Source organism: Euleptes europaea, chromosome 10, assembly GCF_029931775.1.
Source record: "Euleptes europaea isolate rEulEur1 chromosome 10, rEulEur1.hap1, whole genome shotgun sequence".
NCBI classification, from domain to species: Eukaryota; Metazoa; Chordata; class Lepidosauria; order Squamata; family Sphaerodactylidae; genus Euleptes; species Euleptes europaea.
Window position 1 is genome coordinate 36881667 of NC_079321.1, and position 27646 is coordinate 36909312.

At 40.1% G+C, this 27646-nt stretch overlaps 1 protein-coding gene across 1 annotated transcript in view; it reads right to left on the minus strand.

The window, feature by feature from the left end:
* The window catches only part of CSMD1 (CUB and Sushi multiple domains 1), a 439588-nt gene that overhangs the window by 170000 nt on the left and 241942 nt on the right, over nucleotides 1-27646 (minus strand). Inside the window, exons 25-26 of the mRNA XM_056856290.1 lie at nucleotides 8181-8297; nucleotides 101-214 (exon numbers count right to left, since the gene is read on the minus strand). Coding sequence (XP_056712268.1) covers nucleotides 101-214; nucleotides 8181-8297 — 231 coding nt within the window. The remainder of the gene's footprint in view (nucleotides 1-100; nucleotides 215-8180; nucleotides 8298-27646) is intronic.

Genomic DNA, 27646 nt, shown 5'->3' on the forward strand with positions numbered 1-27646 from the left:
TCGAGAATATAGGGAATATACTTCTACCCTGCGGATTCAGGGTTGTAAACTATAGTAAATCCAAGCTTTTTACATAGGGACAGATTGTCTGCACATTTACCTGAGTGAGATCCAGAAAGTGAACTCAGAAGCCTGGCCTGTGGATGTTCTCCATCAAATAATTCTACCACATCATTTAGTGCAGTCTGGAAATAGGCAAACTGTCCAAAAACAACTGTAAAATGTAACAAAAGCATTTATTAAGCATAAAATAAGATACATTAGATTTACTTATTTGTAATGGTTAGAAAGGCTTTGTTTTGTGTCTCTTTGAATGCCTGGTCCAAAGAGGAATATTGTGACAATCGGACAATTTTTGTTGTTTGGGCTGGCCAACATTTAAACTGGCTTCTATGCACATTACAATTCCTAAAAGACAACTTTGTAGAAATGTTATGATACTTGAAAGTTTGTTGAATTTGAAATGGCAATTCAAACATTGCATCTAAATACGTGGAACAAGACCAACTATATATATCATCATCATCACCTTTATTAGGCATTTGTCACACCATGTTTATAAAAGAAAATTGCAAAAAACAGTCTATAAAAGCATTAAAACAACAACAATGTCAGTAACAATATCTAGGAACACATATAAGCTGTTCACGTAATCTTGATGCAGCTAGCCGATATCTGGCTACTTGTTGAGTGATAAAAAAAGTTTCTATGTGATAAAAGATACGTCACCAACTGCTGGTCTGAGAAGCTCTGGGCACTAGACAAAAGAGGTCTGATAAAAGCATTCCTTGGCCCCAAGTAAAATTTACAATACAACAACCCATGAATTAAGTGTTCAGGTACCCCAACCATACATGGACAACACTTGTCACTGAGAGGAATTCTCTTATATCTACCATATAAAATGGCTGATGGAAGAATATTAAGTCTGGCAAGCATAAATGCACTGTGGACATCAGGTGATTCCAAATGAAATAAATAAGCAGCTACAGTGCCATAATCCAGAGCAACACCATGAAACATGGGAGAACAATGTCTGTTCACTAAAGAGAATAAAGAGAATAACTATATATAACTATAAAAATTTCACCTTCAGCTCAGTTTTCTTGTTCCTATAGGATATCTCTTGCAGGGATTAGACTGTCTACAGTACTTTCCCTGAAGATTGGTTCTGTAAGAGTATCTGTCCCAGTGTACCTGAACTTGCAGTTTGATTTGTATTAGAAGGGAAAGGAGGTGGTAATAGCACTATATTTTAAAAGGCCTGGAAAGTAAGAATGAAATCCAAGGAATACAACGAAGCGGCTCATAGCAAACATCATAGCTTGGCTCCAGTCAGTAGATTTTAGCATAGTAGGGCTTTGCAGGTATGAATCCTGCAATGATAACTGCCTTTCTTGTCAGATGTTACACATATCTGTAAAGCATAACATCAGTACTGCTACCTTATAGCAAACAGAAGTATTATCTTCCATTATCCCAAAACCTTCCATTGCAGCCCCCCAGCTGTGAATAGTAATAAAAATAAGAGAATTTTTAATAATAAAAAATGAGAGGTGCAGAAGTTTTCCTGTTCCCTGTAGTCAAATATCTATAAGGGTTAAGGTTGCCAACCTCCAGATGCAGCCCGGAGATATCCCAGAATTACAATTTATCTCCAGATGACAAGAGATCAGAGAATGGATGCTTTAGAGTAGTGGTTCCCAAAGTGGGCAGTACCACCCCCTGGGGGGGGGGCGGTGGGATTACCTGGGGGGGCACTAAGAGGCAAGGGGGCAGCAGGGGGGTGCTAGAGGTGGGTCTCTTCAACTGTGTTGTTGGATAGGGTAGGGGGCGCTGGGGTTTAGTCTGTGGAACCAAGGGTGGCCTGAAACCTTTGGGAACCACTACTTTAGAGGGTGGAATCTATGGAATTATAACCTGCAGACGTCCCTCCCCCCCACAGAGGATTCAGGATGGCAACCAGCACACTGCTGTGTCATGTTCTCCTGCCAGAATTTTAGAGGTCTAGCATTTATTTTAGCTCATTTTAGTTTAATTTTAATTGGAGAGGTTGCTGTTTATCTCTAGCAGTCCCAGGTAATTAATTTTCTGTACTACAGCTGGACTTATCTTTGCTATGGTTGTAAACCATGAGCTTGTGTATGAGACGGACGGAAACGAAGGTCCCTCCCCTTCTCCAAACCTTGCTGTCCCCTGGATCTACCCCCCAGATTTCCAGAAATTTTCCTACCCAGAGTTGGCACCCCTACACAAGAACCTTGATGCTTATGATGATCACAAATATCTCTCTTTAAATATATAAAAGGGTCTTGTTAATCAGTCCCTTCTCCAGCTCTATTTGCTGTTAAGCAAGTCAAAAGGAGGCAGATTTAGTGGCATTATCTAGCAGATGGAGAGCATGTAATGAGGAGACACTTCCAGGCCCCTGTGTAGGTATTTCCACCTTTGTGCTGTGGTTGGCCCTAGGAAATATTTTTAAAATAAAAATGAGTAGGTTTTTTTATGTTGAAACCCAAGATCAGCACCAACTATGTAAGAGATGCCAAGGCTAAAACAACTTGGATCCCTGATCCTCAATTTCTAAGTGCAACTCTTGGAGAATTATTTTCCCTTATTACTCATTCAACTGAAAATCTGATATTTGTTTGTGTAAACTGGAGAGAATTTAGAATCTCTATAATCTAAATGAAAGCAATAGTATTTTCTTTTTACACACCCTAATTTCAAACGTTTTTATGACTTGCAGCCCATTCCTTACCTTGGGGGCCAAAAGTGAACAGGAGGTGCGCAAGGGCCCACACCGGCATCTGGTTGCCTTTGTTGATTACCTCTATCAAGAACTAGACAGGGGGAATATTCTGCTGGATCTCTCAGCAGCCTGTGATAATTTTGACCATCATATCCTACTAAGCCACCTCTTGGCACTGGGACTAAGGGGCTGATATTACGTTACACAATTTCATGTTATATTATGTTAACTGATATTATGTTATATTATGATAACTGATGTTACAGTAGTTCGAATCCTAACTGGGGGGTTGGTCTCAGAAAGTGGTGTTGGGGGTTTCCTCCTCTGCCCCATGGGTGTTGGCTTGTGGGTTTCTGCAGGATTCAATCTTATCCCCAACGCTATTTAATATCTATATGAAGCCATTGGGTGAGGTCAACAGGAGGTATGCGCAGCAGTGTCACCAATATACGGATGATATCCAGTTCTACTTTCTTTTCCACCTAATTCTTAGGATGCAGTGGATGTTCTGAACTGGAGCTTGAAATCAGTAATGGGCTGGATGAGGGTGACAAACTCCTGACAAGACAGAGGTTGTCCTGGTTAGCAGAAAGGTAAACCAGGGACTTGAGATCTCTCCTGTCTTGGATGGTTTTATACTCCCCTGGAAAAGCTAAGTTCACAGCTTGGCTGTACTGCTTGATACAGCATTCACCTTAGAAAACCAGGTAGCTGAGGCAGCTCTAAGTGATTTTGGCCAGCTTTGGCTGGAATGTCAGCTTTGCCTGTTCCTGATTCAGTCAGATTTAGCCACAGTGCCTCTAGCTGCAGTTAGTGTAGAATGCTGAGGCTAGACTGCTGGTTGGGGTCAGTTACCAGAAGTATGTAACCACAATACTAAGGCAATTACATTAGCTTCTGATTTGCTGCCAATCCCAATGCAAGGTGTTGGTTTTGTACTGTAAAGTCTTATATGGCCAGGATATTTGAAGGACCATCTTCTCCCATATGTTCCTGCCCATGAATTAAGATCATAGGGAGAGGCCCTCCTGACTGTCCCATTAACCAAAGGATTTCATCTGGTGGGTGGGCCTTTTTAGTGGTAGCTCCACAATTATGGGACAACCTCCCAACGTGCAATCTTTAGGAGGCTGTTGAAGACAGTTTTATCTACTTTATCTGCATATGATTAATTTCGTTTTTATTTATTAGTAGTACTAATTGTGATTTTAAATTGTGATCTATGTATTTTTATCACTGTTGATTTATTTACATCGTAAGCCTCCTAGAATTCCACAAGGTACACAGGTGGTTCATAAACAGTTTAAATAAATAAATAATAAAAATGCAGCAAAACAGGTAGAGATTTTTTAAAAAGCTGAACTGATTATGAAATCCATTTTGGCTTCTGCAAGTCACCTAGTCCATTTGGCTGAATGGGATGGACCCATTCTGCTCTCTGCTGCAAGTCTGCAGAATGGGAAGATTTGCCTCTAATTATCTATGACTGGTTCCTGAAACTGACTTTTTAAATTATCTACAGCCTACTCCGAATACATTATCATCATCATCATCATCATTATTATTAAATTAATAAATAATAATGATGATGTTAATGATAATATGATAATAATAATGATGATGATGATGATGATGATGATGATGATGATGATGATGATGATGTATACGGAGGCTGTAGATAATTTAAAAAGTCAGTTTCAGGAACCAGTCATAGATAATTAGAGGCAAATCTTCCCATTCTGCAATAATAATAACAAAAATTTCTACCCTGTTCTCTGTCCTGGCCAAGGCTGGGATAAGAGCTGCTCACATCCATCAAATACAACACACAACATATAAAATCCAATAATTCAATAAAATTGGTTCTCGTAGGTTATCCGGGCTGTGTAACCGTGGTCTTGGTATTTTCTTTCCTGACGTTTCGCCAGCAGCTGTGGCCAGCATCTTCAGAGGAGTAACACTGAAGGACAGTGTCTCTCAGTGTCTGACGGTGAAAGCTTTCGACAATAATTCAATAAAAACTCTAACATAGGATTAAAATTTATCAGCAGCCAATTTGAACCTATTTTGCACACTGATTCACTATGAGCCAGGGGACAGCAATCAAGACCCTTCCCCCTTAAGTCCAATAGATAGAACAGAAAAGACAGAAGGGGGGGAGGGAGAACTGGGACACCACTAGGACCAGAACTGTACACTTGGAATACTGTGTACAGTTCTGGTCACCGCACCTAAAAACGATATTACAGAGCTTGAGAAGGTACAGAAAAGAGCAACCAAAATGATTAGGGGACTAGAGCAACTGTCCTATGGGGAGCGGTTAAGACGCTTAGGGCTGTTTAGCTTGGAAAGAAGGCGGCTGAGGGGTGACATGATAGGGGTCTATAAAATTATGCATGGTTTGGAGAGAGTGGGCAGGGAGACGTTTTTCTCCCTCTCCCATAATACTAGAACGCAAGGTCATCTGTTGAAGCTGGAGGGTGACAGATTCAAAACAGATAAATGGAAGTATTTTTTCATACAACGCATAGTTAAATTGTGGAACTCCCTGCCCCAAGATGTGGTGATGGCTGCCAACTTGGAAGGCTTTAAGAGGGGAGTAGACATATTCATGGAGGAAAGGGGTATTCATGGCTATTAGTTAAAATGGATACTAGTCATGCTGCATACCTATTCTCTCTAGTATCAGAGGAGCATGCCTATTATTTTGGGTGCGGTGGAGCACAGGCAGTATGGTGCTGCTGCAGTCGTCTTGTTTGTGGCTTCCTAGAGGCACCTGGTTGGCCACTGTATGAACAGACTGCTGGACTTGATGGGCCTTGGTCTGATCTAGCAGGGCCTTTCTTATGTTCTTAATTAGTGGCAAAATTGGCCATAGTACACAAGTACGAAAGAGAATGTGAAATCTGATTTATTTATTTATTTATTTATTTAAAAAACTTTCTCTTATTTGTCCTTCTTCATAACAGCATGTTGAAAATATTCACATACTTCTAGACAAAATGAAAACTACATTTTCATTTCAATAGAAATGTAATTAAGTATAATTTTCTTACTACTGTTAAAATGTGAGTTCAGCCATAGTTTTCTCAGCATAGGTGCCGAGTCTAAAGCAATGTATATGGGAATGTCAAAGAACTTTCAGCAGTACTGTGATGTAGTAAAATTGCAGGTCTTCTTGACCACAAGGTGAAGGGGGAAAAAAAACATTTTATAACACAGACTTAATGTCATAAATATGTCTCATGTATAACATTCCAATGGGCTTTTATTGTAATTGCTATCTCAAGACTCCAATAATTTTGAATGCTCAGTGATTTCTTATTTAAATGCTTCAATGATCCAGCTTTTTTCTCATGTCTCTTTTATAACCTCTTCAGCAAGCAAGGAAGAAAAACAGAGTAACAAAGTATCATCTAATCTGTGGGGAACGATAATGCAACAGAGACTTCCTTTCATACATTATTCCCAGCCTAAAGCCTCCAAAAACTCACTCACAGGCAGAGAGCATTGTAATGATCCCCATGATGCACAGTGGAGTTAGGGAGAGAAGACAATGAATCATTGAAGTATATTATCTGATCTAATCAAGTTAATTCCCTCATTGACAGAATTGCATTTACCTACTGTGAAATTGTATTTACTCAGGCTGGGGGGGATTATTCTGATATGATACCCAAAAATGCTTATTATCAAATTGGAACCAAAATGGATAATTTCTGACATTTCAGTCAGAATGGCATTTTACCCACAGTCTTTTTGAGAAGAGAAGTTGATAGCTGATAGTTAATGATAATGATTTTTTGCCATTTTCTGGGCTGAGGTCTAGATATGACTTCCCACCTTATGTAGAATGGCAATACTTAACTGTTGCAACATCTGTTAGTATCTAAATATGGCCTTGAAGCGTTAAGTGTTTCAGAGGCCCTTTTGCTCCTAGAAGCTCTAATTGAATCAAAGCAAAAAACAAAAACGATAATATTTGTTTATGAATATTCAATGTCAATTAATAAATATGATATGCAAAGCCTCAGAAATCAATGGAATAAGGAGCTAGATTGCCCTATTTTGCCAAAGCAGTGGGAAAGGGCCTTAAAGCTTATACCTGCTCTCTCCATGGAGTTGAGATAGGCAGCCCATTCTTGGGGGGGGTGCATACACGGTGGCCCCCAATGCGCTTAATGGTGATATGCCAGCAAAACAGCTGGTATAACAACACCGCAGCACAAAGGGGTGTTCCTGGGCTGAAAGGGGTTAGGAAGCTGCCTGAAGGCAGCTCTGTCACCAGGACTGATGTAAGTTGCTCTGCACTGGCATCTGTACCAGTTTGCACAGTGCAAGTGGCATGGATGCTGGTGTAGGGGTCATGCCGGTTCCTGCGTGGCTCCCTCCCTTCCCCCCCCCCCCAGGATTGCATGCTTACTCAGCAAAAAATTATGTTCAAGATATACTGGACATCAGAGCAACTCCTTAGCAAAGGAATGAGTAAAGTGTCCAATTGTTGGCATTGTAACTCACCAGACACATCCCTTAAACGTATGCTTTAGGCATGGCTAGTCATTTGGTTTTTGGGAGAAGAAGTTATTATGTTAATTTTGTATTAGAAAGTTCATTGACTTTTGAGGATGTCTAAGCACTTTTAAAGTATGTGCCTGTCTTTTGGAGGCTAACCAATGGTCAGTGAAAATGGCCCCTTTGTGCCCTTACTACAGCTAAAAAACTTATATTACAACACAGGAAAGATAAAAGCCCTCCTCTGATAAATCAATAGCTTGAAGACCTTAGACTTCTATAAATATTTGAATGCATGGCATACAGATGGCAATTGTACATGGACTTATTTTTAGATATTTGGAAGCCATTTATAAAAACTTGTGTCTCGATCCGCCACTACTGTTATTATATTTTTGTGTTTATGTATATTCTTCTTAAGTTTTTTTCCTGCTCCTTTTTGAAGCATATATACAAAGGAGAGAGAAAAAAACACTCCATCCTTGACAGTATGCCAACATTCAAAGAAATCCCCTTCTTTAACTACACACATGAGATGAGACAATGTATGTTTATATGCTTCTAGGAGTCTTGGTAATGTTGTTGCAATGGTTTGCTTGATACTTTATTGTTCTGGTTTTAAAATTTATTTTGTACTGTGCCTATTTACACACACACACACGTATATAAAAACTCTCTCTCTCCCCCCCCCCCCAATAAATCCAATTAATTATTGCATTAAAGTGTCAACAATGTTCTTGGATAAAGAAAACCCAGTGAAACAGTATCAGAAAGCACAATCTTGATAAATACTCTGCATATTAAACTTAGCTACATTCAGTTATAATACAGGTTTTGTCCATCAACTTTTACACAGAGGATAAAATCAAAGTAAAAGAATTAGTTAGCCTCATATATCAGGCGTGGGGGGACTTACCAAATTCCTTAGGCACAGTAATTGAATAATGACAAGTCTGCCCAGCAGTGTAATTATGAGGGTAATTTGGTGATAAAACCACACCATCTGATCCAATATACTGGCCTCCACAGGGAGCTGAAAAAACAAAACAAAAACCACATATACATTTAATGAGGGGGAAGGAAGTATAAAAACTACTGAAAATGCTGTCGGCATTTTATTAATCATTTCAATTGTTTTAAACTAATTGTGTTATGGTATTGTTTTTTCATTGGTAGTCTCCCTTAGGCAAGGTATCTTGGACAGCAGGATAGACATATTCTGAATAATAAATACATATTTATTTTATTTATTAATGTATTAAAACATGTATACCCTGCCTTTCCTAGTGCTTCAAGGTGGCATAAAATAATAGGGGTTTTTTTTAAATTCCATTTAAAACCAAAATAAAATAACGCACCCAAATCTCTCCCCTCCAGGCACAATCCAAGTAACACAAAGATCTTAAAAGTTTGATTTATTTCATTGGGGGAGATTAAAGACTCTGAACCGCCCTCCTCCCTCACTTCTGCCAGTCAGATGGCATAATGGGCCTACCTTGCCCTTCTCCCACTGCCCAAGACTGGAAAAAATATAATCCTTTGTTTTCCCTCAAGCCTCTTCCTCAAGCGTTCCTGGGGGCAGGGCTGACATTAGCCAGCTCTCTGAGCCCTTTCAGACTGGGAACACACACTTTTTCAGGGGCAAAGTTACGCCTGCAGAAATCATGATGCAGCCCGTAGAGCTGCATTATAAGACTTTGCAAAAATCCCCCTCTTGGCGCAGCCATGCCTCCAGGGCCCATGGCAGCTTTGGAAGATGACCAAGTGGCTAGCTAATGGGCTGGGGGCACACAAAGGCCAAGCCCCTACAGTGGCACCCAATAGCAAAGCCCCACCCCTTCATAAACACTGATCCCCCTGTACACACCTTTTGTGGGGACTTAGAGTGAGTGACGTGGCACTCACGGTGGCAGCAATAACAAAGGGAGACCACTTTGTACAACAGGGCTGGAACTCTGCACATTTTCACATAACCTAAATTGGAATGCCCATCAAAAAGCAGTGTCCAACAAAATTAAACCTGGGGTTGGTGCTATTGTCAACTTTTTCCACACCAAAGGTGGCAAATATATTCCAGGGTTTTTAATCTATTCAGGTTTTTAATCTAAAAATTATCCCAATTATTCTTTTTGGTGTTGCCATTTGGATAACAGTTGTCAATGAATCTATAGATCATCCATTGTTTCAGCTCTTACGAAAACTCCTAAATGCCCCTCGATGTGTTGCTGGCGTTACTCTTCGTTCCAAGTTTAGCCAAATGTCACTCGAAGCTATGGCATGGCTGGCGACCTTTAAACTACACCTTAAACTGTACTTTAGCACTGAGGGGTTCCTAGCTTCTCTAAAGCACAACCCTTTTAAATCCTCATGGCAAAAAATCTTAGATGAGAAACTGTCATTGTTGGGCTTCTCGCAGGATATGTTATTAGATCTTGGGAGAACTGACGCTTTTACCAAAATTAAAAAGCTAATTAAAGAGCTTGATTATAACAGCCCTACTTTTCGTGCTCTCCGCGTTTGTTCATCCCAGTTCTTCGGAATACCACCACCACGTGGTTTGCCTGCTTATACGTATTATTTGACAACTCGTCTTTCTAGAGCCTTCTGTTTAGCTAGATTGAATGCTAACCCCTCTATGGTTATGAAGGGCGGAATTTTGAATATACCATATCCAGACAGGACCTGTCCTTGCTCTTCTGGCTCTATCAATTCACTAGCTCATGCCCCTTTGGAATGCCGCTTTTATGAGGAACTTCGATCACATTATATCTCCCCCCTTTTAACATACAAATCTAATGCCTCTGTGTTTGACATAATGCCTTTTCTACTAAGCGATAAGGATCCCAAAGCTACATTGTCAGTGGAAAGATTTGTTTCAGTCCTTATATCTCTCAAACACTAGATATATGCTGCTAAAGATCAATGGATCAAGGAGCTTCTAAGGGGTAAAGGAAAGGAAAGGAACTCTGCACAAAACCCACACACTCTGTGGCTGAGTCCTCACACTCAAGCTCCATTTCAGGTACAACAGCTGCACAGCCAGGAACTGACGGGGTGGCCACGTCATTACAGGTAAGCTGGGCGATGCACCCCCAAATCACCTTTCTGCCCTCCCTTTCCCTCTACCAGGGTCAGCAGCCCTTGCAGGTGAGGTGGCTCTTGTGCTCTTCAGTGCCAGGCAGCGGCAACAGCTCTGTAGCATACATGTTGCCTTTCCCCCCATTCCCGCCAACAAGGGGGAGCAATGCATGGGCTAGGGCAGAAGGGGGGGATGAGACAGATGTGCAACTGTTTCCCATGATGCATCAACCATGATGCATGCTAGATGCATCAACCGTTAGTCAATAAAACCATGTCCACCAGGCCAATCACACAGCAAAATGTAAAATAGCAGAATAACAATCCTTTAGTTAGCTACATTAAGTAGTTCAGAGGTCTAGAAAAGCCTTCCTGAATAATAAAGTCTTTTTTTTTATATATATAAATTTTATTGGGTTTTATGATAGAAATTTTCCATTGCATTAAACAACATCTATAACAATATTGAATTTCAATTCTAACCTAAAGTTGTTATAATTCCATATCATATAATAAAAAAGAGAAAAGAAAAAAGAAAAAAAAAAGAAATGGAAAATTTTTTGACTTCCCCATCACCTCTATCTGCCTCTTAATAAAAAGTTCATCCCGTCATAGGTAATCTAATCTTGATAAAATATCAATACCATATATAAAAAACCATAATCTGTTAGTAAATATAATTATGCTTATTCAATATAAAAAAAATCAAAAATAATCCTCTGGATCAGATTAGAAAATATTCTTCCATTCTTCCCAATTTTAACTCATATTCACAATAATGCATCCACGCCCCCCATTCCCCCAAAAACCGAACGTCATTTTCTTCATTTAGAATAGCTGTGAGTTTTGCCATTTCTGCCACTTCAAACATTTTAACAATCCAGTCTTTTTTCTCTGGAGTTTCTAGCCCTTTCCATTTCGCTGCATAAAGCAGTCTCGCAGCTGTTGTGGCATAAATCAAAAAGGTTCTTTGTGTTGCTAAGTCGTCTGGAATCATACTCAATAACATCATTTCTGGTGTTTTGGATATATTCTTTTGTAGTATTAATCTCAGTTCGTTATAAATCATGTCCCAGAAGTCTTTGGCTTTGTCACAGGTCCACCACATGTGATAAAAGGAACCAATTTCTTTGTTACATTTCCAACAAGTAGGGGACATCGTTTTATAAATCTTTGCAATTTTCTTGGGTGTTAGATACCATCTATACATCATTTTATAGATGTTTTCTCGCACTGACTGTGCTTTTATTCCTTTTAAATCTTTAGACCATAATCTTTCCCATTTATTTAAAACAATATCATGTCCCACATTTTGAGCCCAATCGATCATAGTTGGTTTAATCGTGTCCTGCTCACAATATATTGTTAAAAGGAGATTATACATTTTAGAAATCAGCTTTGTATTATTGTCTAGTAGAATCCTTTGAAAAGGAGATTTTTCTTTAGAGAAACCTTTTTTTGCATCTTGTACAAAAACTGATTTGATTTGGTAATATTGAAGCCATTGTAAATCATCCTTAAGAAGTTGAAAGTCTTTTAGTGAGCATTTCTTTCCTTCCCAATTAATTAGATCTTGATAAGTAATAAATTTGTCTGGTCTAAGTGGGCGCAAAGTTAGCATTTCTTGGGGCGATATCCACATCGGTGTTTCTGGTTCCAAAATGTGTTTATATCTCATCCAAATACGAAGTAGAGAGGACCTGATTATATGATTACGGAATGTTGCTTGTAATTTAATTTTATCATACCACAAATAACCATGCCATCCACTTAAGTTATTATAACCTTCCAAGTCTAGCAAACGTACATTTGACAAATTCATCCAGTCTTTTAGCCATACTAAAGCTACCGCTTCAGCATAGAGTTGAAAATTAGGCAGTGCTAAACCTCCTCTAGTTTTTAGATCCACCAAGTATTTATAAGCAGTCCTTGGTTTTTTTCCTTGCCAGATGAAGTTTGAAATGTCTTTCCTCCAAGTTTCAAAATATTTTGTTTGTGATATTATTGGTAAATTTTGGAATAAGAAGAGCATCCTCGGTAAGACATTCATTTGGATCATTGAGATACGTCCCATTAATGACAATTTTTTGTTTGACCATATAATCATATCAGTTTTAATCTTACCCCATAACTTGAGGTAATTGTTGGTTAACAGATCTTTATTCTTTGCAGTGATCCAAATTCCCAGGTATTTAACTTTGTTAGCTTTCTCCCAGCCAGTATATGATATAAATTCCTGTTGTTGTATTTCCGATAAATTTTTAAATATTATCTTTGTTTTTTCTTGATTCACTTTAAAGCCTGATACTTTTCCAAAATCATCCAAAGTCTCCTGAAGTATATTCATTGACTGTGTTGGGTTTTCCAAAATTAGCAGTAGGTCATCCGCGAATGCTCTCAACTTAAATTCATGTTTTTTAATTCTTAGCCCGCGGATGTCCTCCATACTTCTTAGTTTCACACATAGCGGTTCCAACACCAACAAAAATAAAAGTGGAGACAAGGGACATCCCTGTCTAGTCCCTTTCGTGATTTGGCAGTTATCTGACATTGATTCATTAACCAAAATTTTAGCTTGTTGGGAGGTATAAATAGCCGATATACCTTTCTGAAAACGATCTCCAAAATTCAATTTATCCAAAATCCGTTTCAAAAAGTTCCAAGAGACCATATCAAAGGCTTTTTCTGCATCCAAAAATACAAAAGCCGCAGTTTGTTGAATATTATGGTCATAATATTCCAGTGAATCTAGTAAAATTCTTACATTGTCTTTTATTTGCCTTCCTGGTATAAAACCTGCTTGGTCCTCATGTATAAGATCCTTAATAAATTGCTTTATCCTACATGCCAAAACCGAAGCAAAAATTTTGTAATCCACATTTAAGAGCGATATAGGTCTGTAATTAGATGTTTTTTCTGGATCTCTTCCTTCTTTGGGTATCAGTGATATAAATGCATGTGACCAAGTCTCCGGGGATGTTCCCTCGTCCAAAATTGCATTGTAAAGTGAACCAAAAAATCCAACTAAATTGTCACTAAATGTTCTATAAAATAGTGCAGTAATTCCATCTGGTCCAGGTGTTTTATCCGTTTTTTGTCTCAGTATTGCTTCTTGTATTTCTTCCCTTGTTACTGGAGCTTCAATACATTCTCTCTGGGTCATTGACAAAGCTTTCATCTGTATTGAGTTTAGAAATTTATCTATTTTCTGTTTTGGAGTATTTTCTTTCTGATATAACTTAGAGTAAAATGAAACAAATTCTTTCTGAATTTCTGAAGTTGAATAAACTGGTCCTTTAGCAGTTTGGATTTTTGTTATAATCTTCTTTTGAAATGAGTCCTTCAGTTGTGTTGCTAAAAATTTTCCTGGTTTATTTGCATATTCAAAATACTTTTGTTTAGCAAGTTTCAGATTTTTATTCATTTCCTCCATTATTACCAAATTTAATTGGTGTTTAGATGCAGAAATCTGTATTTGAATTTCTCTTCTCTCCTCTTCCTGTGTTACCATTACCAATTTCTGCTCCAAATTTTGTAAATTCCAAAGTATGTTGTTTGTAAATTGCAATTGAGTCTTCTTCCAGGCCGAGTGTTTCTGTATCATAAAACCTCTCAGAACAGCTTTGAATGCGTCCCAAACTGTATTTAAAGAAGTTTCCCCATTAAGGTTAATTTCAAAAAAGTCTTTCATTAAAACCTGTAATTCCTTTTGTATCTTGTTGTCTTTTAAAAGTTTATCGTTCATTCGCCATCTAAATGCTTGTTTATTGTTCCAATCAAAGGTAACAGGATTGTGATCAGAAAAAGTTCTAGGTAAAATATGAATTTTACGTAGTTGCGTGAAAATTGATTTACTGGCCCATATCATATCGATTCTGGAGTGTGAATCATGTCTTGCTGAATAAAAGGTGTATTCTTTAGCTGTTGTATTCATTGTTCTCCAAATGTCTTGTAATTCTAATTCTGAAGCCATGGCAAAGAAAGTTTTAGGCAAGCATCCATCATTGATATCTTTTGCTTTTGATTTTTTGTCCAGAGATGGGAGAATAATTCCATTGAAGTCGCCCATCAATAAAATTTGGTCTTGTGCGTACTGGGTTATCAGATCATGTAATTTTTCATAGAAGGATTTTTTCCCTTCATTGGGTGCATAGATTCCAACCACTATTGTCCTTTGTCCCAATATTTTAGTTCTGATAATTACAATTCTTCCTTCATTGTCTTTATATACTAGTTCTGGACAGAGACTGGGGTGGGCATAGATTACCACTCCCTTTGTTTTAGTTTTAGCAGAAGCAATAAATGCTTGTCCAAGCACCTGTTTCTCCAAGTATTTTTTATGCTTTGAAGCTATATGGGTTTCTTGTAGGCAAATTAGGGAGTATTTATATTTCTGTAGATATTTGAAGATTCTGGCCCTTTTAGTTTTCTCATTCAGTCCATTTACATTCCAAGAAATTGCTTTTGCCATAATGTAGTGTTTTTTAGCAAAATAAAAAGTCTATAGTTTGGTACCACCTTCTGCACCCTGTACCTCTTCTTCTTCCTCTTCTTCTTCCTCCTTCTCTCCAGGTAATTCTTTAAGGTCCATTTTATATTTTCTCAGAAATTTCCCCACATCTGCTTGGGATAGAATTGTCGTTTTCACTTCCTTATAGGTGAAAGCCAAACCTTGTGGCATAATCCAACGGTATTTGATGCCATTAGCTTTCAGTATAGACACAAAGTCTTTGTAGTTATTCCTCTGTGAAAGTAGATGCCTTGGAATATCCTTCAGTAGTATAAGAGAGGAATCTCCTGCTGACACTGGATTTTCATAATGAATCTTCATAATCTTGTCTTTAACTCTGGTGTCATAGAACACTATCATCAAATCTCTTGGCTTAGATCTTCTCATTCTAGCAGGTAGTGGTATCCTGTATATTCTATTAATGGCTTGTTTTAATTCTTGTTCATCTATCTGAAATAAGTAGGCCAAATTTGGTATTGCAGATTCTTTATTGTCTCCCATCATATCTGGAAAATTGCGTATACGAAGGTTGGTCTCTTTCACTCTCATCTCCATCATTGCCATTTGATTTTTTGCCGCCATCTGATCCGCTTGTATTGTTTCAATCTGTTTTTCTTGGCTTGTTAATTTTTTCTTTGTGTCCTTGTGCTCATCCATCACTTTCTTAATTGATACATCCATCGCTTGCATATCTGTCTTCATAACAATCATTTGAGTTTTTACTTCTTTCAAGTCTCCAGTGACCACATCCAACTTCTGATTAATAGCTTGGGATGCTTGACCAAGATTTGTCATCATAGAAGTCAACTGTGCCATCTGTGTAGACATCTGTTCAAACTGTTTATTTGTTGCCTCAGTTTGTTTAGTTAGCATATCCTGTAACTTTTTTTCCATGGTCGAGGTTTGTAAAGAGTCCCTTAGTTTAGTATAGGCAGGGCTGTGTAGTGAGCCAGAGCGGGGTCGAGACATTTACATTCAAAAAAAGCTGGTAAAATGCATGTCCACCGACAGGGCCTTTAAGGTGCTGGTTAAAAGATGATAGTTCAAAGATCAGCCTAATAATTTTTTCGGGTTGAAAAGAGTCGAAATTGGCTTTAAAATTGCATTTTAAAGTTTTAAAATACCAGTGAGTTTTTTCGGTCGCTCTAGATCGGATTAATCAGGAAGTAAACAGGAAGTTACTAGTGCTGCAGACCTTCTATCGCCTCTTCTCGATGGTTATTCCTTCAGGAATGATTTGAAAGTAACTCGAGTGCGACGGATATTCAGTCCCGCGGCTACTTCCTGTTGTTTTAGTTCCAATGATAGAGAGGGTGTTATAGAGAGTCTTCCGTTCCAGGCACTCCCTTACTGCAAACGTGGCAGGAATTCGCCGGAAAATCAGGAAGAGAGATCACCCTCCCCTTCCTTCGGACCTTCTCATTGGTGATAATTCTTGTCAGTCTAAAAGGTATCCTTCCGACTCTTTGTTATGGTTTATGCTGATCGATCCGATAAGGCTCCTGTCGCTAATCCCGATGACTAACTCAGATCAAACTTTTCCAGTTCGGATTATGGAGGGGTGGGGGTCCCAGAAATATTCTTATCAGCCCCCCGTCTGTTCAAATTTCTAGTAAGTAGACGAAGAGTTCTTTTGTACTCACTTGGGTGTCAAGAGGTGAGGTTCTTTTCTTTATGTAGTCCTTATGTTGGTATTAAGGCGGTGGAGGGTAGAGCTTGCTGCCAAAGTTGCGTTTTGGCGATGTCCTTCCCTAGTGCCCTCGCAGGACCGGCGTCCAGGGCTCCGAGGGGCTTAAAAAAGCCCCCTCAGAGTACCTAGGAGGTCAAACCGCGTTTGCGGGCTGCAGGGAGTTCCTGCTTTCCAACCCACTTGCAAGGGTCGGATTGGGGTATCTATGTACCCCAAAAATAACGCAAACTTGGATTTCTCCCAGGACAACCTGGGGAAATGGAGTGCTCTCTCCAACGGCACCACCGGAAGTCCTGAATAATAAAGTCTTTACTCGGTAATAAAGTGGCAGAGGGGAAATGATCAGGTGATTAATCCCCAATTAGGGTTGCCAACCTCCTGGTACTAGCTGGCGATCTCTTGCTATTACAACTGATCACCAGGTGATTGTCATGGCCCCGCCCGTGACTGACTCAGAGGCATCAGAGGCTGAGCTGGAACAGCTGGCCACTCCTCCTGTAAATGCAGCAGACAAACTGTCTGAACTGGTTGCTGGATTAAAGGGGCCATTAGATGCTTCAACGTCTAGTCAGGTTGAGGGATTCCAGCTGCCCTCGGAGGCCAGAGGGGCAGAGACAGCTGAAGATTTAGAACAGGAAATCTCCCCCATGGGTCTCCGGAGAGAGAAACAGCGAAAGATGCTTAATGAAAAAAGACACTTGGCAAGGTTGCAGAGATGTAAACATATTACACTGGCTGAAGGTGACAGTGACTGATATCAGGACCAACCTCACTCTGATAACTGACCAGATTTAAGGTGAGGCAAAGCACAGCTGCAATGTGGATGCAATGTACTGAACTCTGCCCTCAGCCATTCTCCACTCCGGTTACTCTCTTGCCTGAATTCGACCTTGGATTTACAACAACTATGACTGACTTGCCTGTGACTTGCCTGCCTATCCTCTGATAAGTACAAGACAAGGGCCTGACTTCTGGATTACCCCGCTGACTTTTCTGTTTAGTGCAGCCGCCAGGCTGCAGAAGTCTCGGCTTCTGTTCCCTCCTCTGCTTCTTTCCACGCTCGCCCTCAGCTCCCTCTTCACAGTGCTGAAATAGCAGCCCTGCCCGCCTGACTGGCCAGAACACCAATAGAGATCAGTTCACCTGGAGAAAATGGCCACTTTGGCAATTGGACTCTATGGCATTGGTCCCTCTCCTCCCCAAACCCCACCCTTCTCAGGTTCCACCCCAAAAACCTCCTGCTGGTGGCAAAGAGGGTCCTAGCAACCCTGTTCCCAAGAGAAAGTTCTAAAATATGGCCCCCACTAGAATAAAAGGGTATGGAGTAAGCGTTATCCCTCTTTTTGAAGGGATGGAGAAGAACATGTGGTGAGGATATTCTTAGACACACTAAAAGCTCAGGACCATCAATTAGGACAAGAACTACCAATTAAACCATTAATTTTCTGGGCAGCCAGTGCAGTTCAACTAAAGCAGTTAAAACATGTTCTCTATGGCTGATCTTTATTTTTGAAAAGAGCTGTAGTTCTTGTAAGCTGAAGCTTCTGAACCATTTTTAAGAGCAGTCCACTTAGGGCACAGTACAGTAATTTTTATGTGAGGTTACTGTGGATTGGATAATTGAAGCATGCTCTGGGACAGGGTGCTGTACTAGATGGACCACTGGCCACAGATTACACATTACCAGCCAAAAAAGAAAAAAGAAAACCCCCTGAGCACTACTGCTATCCCAACAAGTAATGAGGCAAATCTAAGACAACCTTCAAATTGAATATTTCTGAAGTATTCAGACTGAATATTTGGCAGCCTACATAACTCTGCATCAGTTTGTTGGAATTAAGTTCCTGGATCCTGTTGTACTGTGCATCTGATGACTAGATTCTTTTTGCCCAGAAAGTTTTGCAGTGACTATCCATTATTTTTACTTCCTACAGTGTAAACTACATATTCTCTGCTGCCAGAAGAAAGTCCTAAAATAGTATTGTGTTTAACTGACACACCACTGATGGAAATCAGAGCACCGTTGATCTCGTCCAATTCCCTTCCTCACTTCAGCCTCCAGCCCCCATGGATTTTTACACAAAAGCCCTTCACCAGCTTTTAAGAGGTCATCGGGGGTAAGACAGGGACTGATTTGGTACTGCTTGCAGAAAGCTGGTGGCATCAACCACATATTAATGGGTTTCTTGAAATTAAATTCAGACCCATAAATGCAATGGCAATACTATGCAAGATCTTGCAAAATTAATTCAACTTTACGTTGATCAGTACATGTATTTATTTAATAACTTTAAGCAATGTGAGCTCTGACCGGGATGGCTAGTCTGTTCTCTCAGATTTCAGAAGCTAAGCATGGTCAGCCCTGGAGAGGCAGCATGGTATAATGGTTAAAAGCAGCAGACTCTAATCTGGAGAAGCGGGTTTGATTCTCCACTCCTCCATATGTAGTCTGCTGGGTGACCTTGGGCAAGCCAGAGTTGTCTCAGAACTCTCTCAGCCCCAACAACCTCACAAGGTGCCAGTTATGTGTGGGGGGAGATGTTTGTAAGCTGCTTTGAGACTCCTTTTGGTAGAGAAAAGCAAGGTATAAAAACCAACTGTTCCTCTTCTACTACTTGGATGGGAGACCACCATGGAATACCAGTGTTGTTATGCAGAGGAAGGCAATGGCAAACCACCTCTGTTAGTCCCTTTTCAAACTGCCTTTATAATCCATTTGAGCAGCAGGTTGCTAATGGATTTTTTGTGTAAGTTCAAACACAACTGGTTTGGCTCCTGGCTGCTAACAGATTTTTTTACCTTTTCAAAGACGCTTGTGTACCATTCGCAAAGCGGGGCTGAGCTGGTTTTTATGAAAACTGCTTTCAACCATTTTCAGTTCTTCCTTGCACTTCTGAATTGCTCCAGTGTGCTGTTTTAACTGCCTGGACCGCTTCCAAAAGGACCACATTTGTTTTTCCGCCTTTTTTGCTGGTGTGTTCTTTTCCGTCTTTTTTAAAAAAAACTTTCTGAGATTTGTGCTATAGCTGTTGTGCTGATCCGCCACCACCCAATGAATTGCTTTTCTTCTCCTGTTTCTCCTGGAAACAGCAGTAGACATGTCAATGGTACTGTTATAGTGTTATACCATTATAGTGCTATAGCGCAATTCTCAGTACGTTAAAAAAAAGCTGGAAAAGAACACCCTGGGGAAAAAGGTGGGGGGAAATCGTAGCACTGTTTGAACTGGCCAGAGGCCTTAGAGATGACTCATAGACAGATTGAAATGAGCTGTATGAACACCCATCTTTGTATCACTTTAGTCCAAAATGGGGCAACAACGGATGACATCCGGTTTAGAATGGTAATCTGAACAGGGCCTAAGTCTCTTGCCTTGAAAACCCTACTTGGTTGCCATAAATCAGCTGTGACTTGACCGCACCTTACACACAAGTAATGCAACAGTACCTGCATTAACAGCAATGCAGTAGAACATTATTTAATCTTTGATGAAGGAAAAGATGGAATAGTCCAACACCTATGAAATACCAAGTCAGTTAGTTAACATTTCAGAATGTATAACAAATCTGGGAAATCTCTGCATGTATTAGCAAGCTAGTCAGCCCTTAAAATTAAGTCGTTTACCCCAGGGAACACTGAGGTTTTTCATTTTGTTTTTAAAATTTAAAATTATTGCATATGGATAGATATGATTTGGATAAATCCCCCAAGCCCCTGTCTCTTAAAATGAATGGGGAACAATGTGCACAAATGCTAGCATCTAAAATAACATAGCAACTATCATAGAAACTATCATGAAACAATTCAGAAAACCCTATCCTCATGAAAACTGCATATCACTTCTTGTAGAAAAAAGTCCTGAATTCTTTGGATGACACATAAGTAAAACAGAAGGATTTGCAAATCCCTAAACTGAAGCTCAAAAATCATTTTATAACTGTATGATTTTATAAACATATGCTTATTGGAAGAACAGATTCCAAATGCAACAAAACCTACTCACATTCTTTGAGAATATGTTGCCGCCAAAACATTCATGTCATTATATGTCTGCAAGGGTGAATAACTTGACTAAATGTCTGTAGTTTACAGAAGTACACTTAGATAATTGCTCATTATTTCCATATCACCCATGACTTCCAGTAATATCGGAAACCATGTAGCCATTTCCACAAGAATAAATGAAAGAAAACAAAAAACAATGAAGACTCTCATACAAACAAAAAGTGGAGAGGAAGCAGGAGTGTGAGAAGAAGCAAATAAATTTAAATCCAGGGCAAAAAATGCTTAAATGATGACAAACATACATACACATTTATCTGTTCTGCAAATTATTACTACTACTACAATTATTATTAATTATTTTGGTTTTAATACTTTAACTCCCTTCCACTAACGCTGCATGCACATTGAGTTTATACTCCATCTTGGCTTTCAAAAGGCAGCATCCCCCCTCCCCCCCGAACATCCACACAATGTCATCCTCTAATTGTCCACTAATCATAGGACTAAGTTGCCTTTTTTATAGTTTGGGATATACAAATATGTCTTTTTTCAATTCTTTTCACTTTTGTGCATGGTCAAAAAGATCATTTTCATCTTGCCAATTTTTTGTGGCAATTTTTCTGTTTTCAGTTATTTCTTTCATGACATTGAATCTCAGTAAGAAAGCATGACTATAAAATAAACAAATACACAAAAGGAACAATTTTAAAATGAAACTAGAGCTGTCAATAAATTCAATAACATCCCTATCCACAAAGAAGTACACAAATATTAGGATTCCCTAGGGATCTGTTTGGAGACCATTACTATTTACTTATTCATCAATGATCTGGAGTAAGGCATGAGCAACGAAATAGCCAGGTTTTCAGGTGACACCCAATTATTCAGTTTGGTACAATCTCTCACAGCCTGTGAGGTGCTTAAAAAATATCTCTCAGAAACATGGGTGACTGGGCAATAGAATGACAGATGAGATTCAATGTAAGTGCAAAGTGATGCACTTCAAATAGACCTTTGCACATTGATGGAGTCTAAATTGGCTGTCACTACTCAGAAAAAGAGATCTTGGGGTCACAGTAGCAAGCTTGTTGAAATTGTTCGCTCAGCATGTTGTGGCAGTGAAAAAGAAAATTCAGTGTTAGGATTATTAGGAAAGAGACTGAAAATAAAACAGCAAAGATCAAAACATTATTATATAAATATAGGGCGTACCCACACTGAATGCGGTTTTGGTCACCCCATCTCAAAAAAGCTTTTGTAGAACTGACAAAAGGGTTCAGAAACAAGCAATCAAAATTATCATGGGTTAGAATGTCTTCTTTAAAAAGAAAAGCTAAAGAGATTTTTACTTGAGAAAGAAGACAATATGAGGAAAAACAAAGCTGACTCAAAATGAGGTCACCCAATGAAACAGATTGGCAGTTAGTTAAAGGCAAACAAACTGAAGTATTTTTAACTCATTTATAGATGTGGCAATAGCCTCTAATTTTGATGGTTTCTGAAGAAAGACTAAACCAATTCAAAGATTAAAACAATTCAGATTCTACCACTGGCTGTTCACTATGACAGACTTTCATATTCAGAACTCCTCAGATTCTCAAATGCTGAGGACAAATGGCATAGGATAGCTATTTCCACCATTAACTTCTGTAGCCTTTAAGATTCATTACATGCCAGCATGCATTAATTACAAAAATCAATTGAAAAAGTAACAACCACCAATATGAAGAATGTAAATTAGCTAGGGTTAAATACATAATCCACTGAGATTTTCCATAGCTAACGGCTCATCATCAAAATCATCAGCCACAAAATCATTCTGACCTCCCTGGACACAAAGTGTAGGATGCAACACAGCCTGTGCTCAGGCATGGAGCTGGGGAAAGGAGCTCCTGGGGCAGGAGGGAAAGGGGGAGGAATGGGGTGTGCTACGCATGCCTGCGCACTGGAGCCAGGTGCTGGAGGCCCTAGGGGCTGAGAGAAAAGCGCTGCGGCCACCCCCATAGAAAGAAAGATAAGTTTAACCTCCTTAGATAACCAGTGGAGTTATTTCAAAGTTGCTGTAGCATTTTCATATTGGTTTATTCCATCAGTTGGCAGACAGCCATATTTTGTACTTGTCTGGCAGCTGTTGACAGAACGATATATATCAAAAGTATTGTTGATTTGATCTAGTAATTAAATCCTTGTGTAGAAGAAAATTTTAGAGAAGAAAATTTCTTACAAGACGTGCTATTAATCCTTTAATTTTTGATAACAGTGTGCCATATGACACAAAACATATAAGAAATGTGAATGGTAGTGGGCTCCTTGCAGTTCATTTTCACTGGGACAGTATATTTTCATCCAAAGCAGGAAAAGCACTTTAGATACACAAGGTTTGAAATTCCTGAACCATTATTATACACTATATACACATATATTATGCACTATATGGCTTACTTCTCAATTTAAAACACACATTTGAAAGCTGCTGAGCATAATTGACCATTCAAAAACACAACTCTAATGGCGCTGTGAATTACCGCTGCAGAAACTGGCTTAGTAGTACAATGGTGAATTGCCACTCCCACCCCCCTCACTGGCCTGCAAAAAAAAATGTGCAAAACCACTGCTTGCTTTGGACATTTATCCATGAAAGCAAATATAATTCCTTTCTTGTTCTTTTTCTAATTTGCTTTGGGAACAGAGAACCACAGATATCCACTATATTCCTACAGACTACAGATCAGAAAAGGCATGGGTAGGCAGTGAAAACTATCATCAGATTTGTTTCTAATAAGAAAATATATGGGCAGCATTTTCATGGGTGGAAGGATTTCTACTTGAAGAACATAGTTTTCTTACTTCCCTTTCCTGCTGCAGCATAAAATGCCCCCCTCCCACAACAGCATTTGGAGCTACAGCAGCAGGGAGAGAAGAGAAAGGGCTTTTCCACATGTTTTTTTTTAAATTGGTTCTAGCCCCATGCTGCTTTGGTTTATCCCCTGATTTCCGCACATGTTTTTTGTGCTTTAAGTTTTCATTTTGAGTTTTTTGTCCTCCCCTGCTCTTTAGAGACTACTTTTACCTCAATCATTTTCTGGAAGTTGATTTTGAGTCAGCTTTCTACTAATGAATAATGCTTCTATCGGTTTTCCTTGTCCCACCCACCTCCAGTCCACTTTTCAAGGGCTGTTCTTTAAAAAATAATGGGCGTGCTGTGATGCCACCAATAACAACTCCAATGACAACAGCACTGTCCCTTGAAAATCCTTGTCCAGGGCCCGCCTCACCGAACTGCCCTGAAGTGTTGCCCCTTTACCTACCAGGCGACAAAGCAACCAGCCAAGTAACCCCCCCCCCGGGGGGTCAGGCAGGGAAGGTGAGAAACCACAGCAGCAATAAGAGCCAGCAGTGAGCGCCACTGTGGTGCAGTGGTTAGGAGCAGTGGTTTGGAGCAGTGGACTCTGATCTGGAGGACCAGGTTTGATTCCCCACTCCTCCACATGTGCAGCAGACGCTAATCTGGTGAACTGGATTTGTTTCCCCACCCCTACACATGAAGCCGGCGGGGTGACCTTGGGCTAGTCACAGCTCTCTCAGCCCCACCTACTTCACAGGGTGTCTGTTGTGGGGAGGGGAAGGGAAGGTGATTGTACGCCAGTTTGATTATTCCTTAAGTGGTAGAGAAAGTCACCATATAAAAATCAACTCTTCTTCTTCTTCTAAGGAGAAACATCAGAGCCATCTGCAAGCCCAGGAGATGTCCAGATGCCGGCTGGTCTGCCAGCGGCCTGCCTAAGCTGCAGGGGAGAGACGAAAGACATGTCTCTGCCCCCCGGCTGGGAGGAGACCCCAGGAATCAGCTGGAAGCAGCCATCAGGCAACAGGGCAAGAGGAATCAGTGGGGCAGACCTCTTTGCAGGCAACCCGGCCAGTGGGCAGCGAAGACCACAGGTGGGAGACATCCTGGCGGGAGAGGGGCTGAGCAAGGAGTAGGGAGCGGGGGCAGTGGGGGATGGAAAAGCAGATTGCTGCCCAGCTGAGACAGATCCCAGCTAAGAGCAATGGGGAAGGAGGGTGGGGCATAGAACAGAGGATAAAATGCCAAACGGCCAGGAAGAGGGCTGGAGGGTCTGCCTCACGAAGCTACACCCAACAACCAGGGGATTTGGAGCTGCTCGGTTGAGATGTCCACCTCATTCTAAGACCGGGTGAAATCCTCCAAGACCATGGCAGAGGACCAGGGGCACAGGCCAACAAAGGGGGCACCTCACAATCCTCATTGTTTAAGCCACATGCAGAAGAAAATTAACTGACTCCATAACTGTAAAAATGGGATCAGCTCCCAAGAAAATCAGGAGTAACTTCAGCATAGAAAAAAGGTCAAATCTCATTTCATGGATGGAAATCCATGCAAACACTACTCCAGATCCAAGCCATAGTAATTTAGCCTTGAATCCTCAGTACATGGCAGAACTTATCAATATCAGCTTCTATATATGACATTCAAAACACTGCTGGGGGGTGGAGAAAACATGTATATGTCAAGGCCATACATGTCTGTGATTCTCACATGGATTAGGATAACTTTTTGTTATGTCTTCTGACTGCTTTGTCTGGAAAACTGCAGTATTATTTAACTAAGGGGGCAACAACTGTATGCACATTTTCAGTCTTACTTGCACACCAATACAATGGCATTCAAGCAACAAAATTGGGGGGTGGGGAGGAAAAGAAAAGAATGGCTTGGCTTCTAAGCAGACCCTCTCTAGAGAAAAGCAACTTCCCATCTGCCATCTCTCATTGCAGACTTCTGTGCCCCTGGAAATTTTGCTCCTAACACTCACTGGAGGTGAAGGAAACTGGGGCGGGGGAGCAAATTGGGAGTCTGCAGCAGGAGGGGTGATCCCCTCCCTTTTCTGCAGACAGAAGAGCTGTTCCATCAGAAGAGCTGCTACGCCAAAGTAATAGCATCTTAGTCTCCCAGTTCATACATTATTTTTCCTTATGATATAATTTGCTCAAAACACAGACATGGAGTTGTTAGCAATGAGACATCTATTCTTGCCAAAGGATAAAGTCTTTCCTGCAGCCAAGGCTTTTCCCAATAAATAATTGCATTTCTACTGACGTTTAAAATGTGGACTCATTCACTACTTTAAAATCTAAATAATTTCAAGTTACAAGATTGAGAAGAATGGCTGTACCACACGTGCTATTCCTTATCCTCTCCACAGTATTGTTCGAGATGGTTTTGTACATGACCTGGTTATGGCGGGAGAGCTCCTGCCCCCTGACTCCATTGCCAATCAGCTGCGGGGTGGGAGGAAACTGTCTGGAGAAATGGGGAGGCATGATCGTCATTGCCAATGCAATGACACAACTTCTGGTGTGACCTGGAAGTGATATCATTGCACAAGGAGCAACACTCTAGCACTCGCCAAAAACTCAAGAGTCTGTAACCTTCCACATTCTCATCTTCCACCAGTTGCCAGGCCATGCTTGTCAACCCTATGGGCTGGTAACACTACAATATGTACAAAATTTAAAGGTGCCTGCTCTCTTTGGATTTTGCTTTGGACCACCCAGCCTCCCCACAATGCAAGATGCAAGTTCTTGGTCACATATTGGGGAAATAGAGTTGGATTTTTCTATCTTTGACTCAAATTGACCATGGCAGGAGTTTTATATTTATTCCATATTGCACATGAATGAAGAAAAACATGTGATTGCTGATAGTGTGTTGGGTATGTTGTCTTAAAACGTTCTCCTGGATGGTCATTTAGTCTACATTAGGGAAGTCTAATAAGAACCATGATGCAATAATTGGATTGTGAAAGGGAGTGAGGACATTCTTAGACCAGTATCACAGGGACTCCTTTGGAGAAATTGCAGTTCCTTGATCCAAAGTTCAGTGGCTAGGGGGAGATGTTCACTATTTCAAACTGCCTGGTACAGATCCTCTTTGGTAAGCATTAATGAAGCCGTGGACCTTTATTCATTCAATACTTGTACAGCTCTTCCATATGCAAATTCAACCTCCTACACCAACAAATTATATTTAATATGTTGCACTTTGTTCCTTGCTCTACATGAAGACTTGTATCTTAATAAAAAATTCTGATTTCTACACTTTCATTATACAATGATCAATCAAAAACCTTCAAATATATGTGGCTTGCACAATTAAATCACCCGTTAGCACTGAGAAATATGAGACATTTCTGAACAGCATTAATATTTATTTAAGATAAAGTATTCAGACCATCACCTCCTTTTCATAATCTCATTATTATTATATTACTATTAATATGAGTATAGAAGCTGATTCAGCAACAATGAAAAGATTTTGATGAGTATGACATTGTGTATAAGAACTGAGAGGAACTGAGAAAACAGAGAAGCGTGGAAAGACATTCTTCACTCTTTAAGGAGCCCTGCAATATTATTTAAGGAACGGTGGAACTGTTTTTCTTAAGGTCAAGGCTTTAAAAAGAGATCTTTTTTTTTTTTTTTGCCAATGAGTCACAGCTGACTTATGGCGACCCCTGGTGGTGTTTTCAAGGCAAGAGACTTTCAGAGGTGGTTTGCCATTCCCTGCCTCCACATCACAACCCTGATATTCCTTGGAGGTCTCCCATCCAAATACTAGCCAGGGTCGACCCAGCTTAGCTTCTGAGTTCCGTTGAGATCAGGCTAGCCTGGGCTAACCAGATCAGGGTGAACAATCTTTATAAACATTTTAAGAAACCCTTGTAATTCCATTTTAACAACATTCCACAAAGATTTAACAATAGATCCACAAACCGTACGGTATCGGTTTGGATCCAGTCTGCAGATTTCATGCGTAAAAGGACATTTCCACTTGTGTAATGAGAGGGAACAATTTCTGCTGATTTCCTCTCGCCACTCAAACTCCTATTCTGCATCCTATGCTGTTTGTGGACCCAGGGGCAAGGGAGGGATAGGGGTGGTGGAGGACATCAACAAGCCACACACAACCGATTGGGGAAAAGTAGGCCACAGCTTTATGGAACACAACCTCAGGAGCATTGGTGCAGCATGGGGATGAATCCTGCATTGGGTGACCCGTCTGCCACCCGATATACCCCAT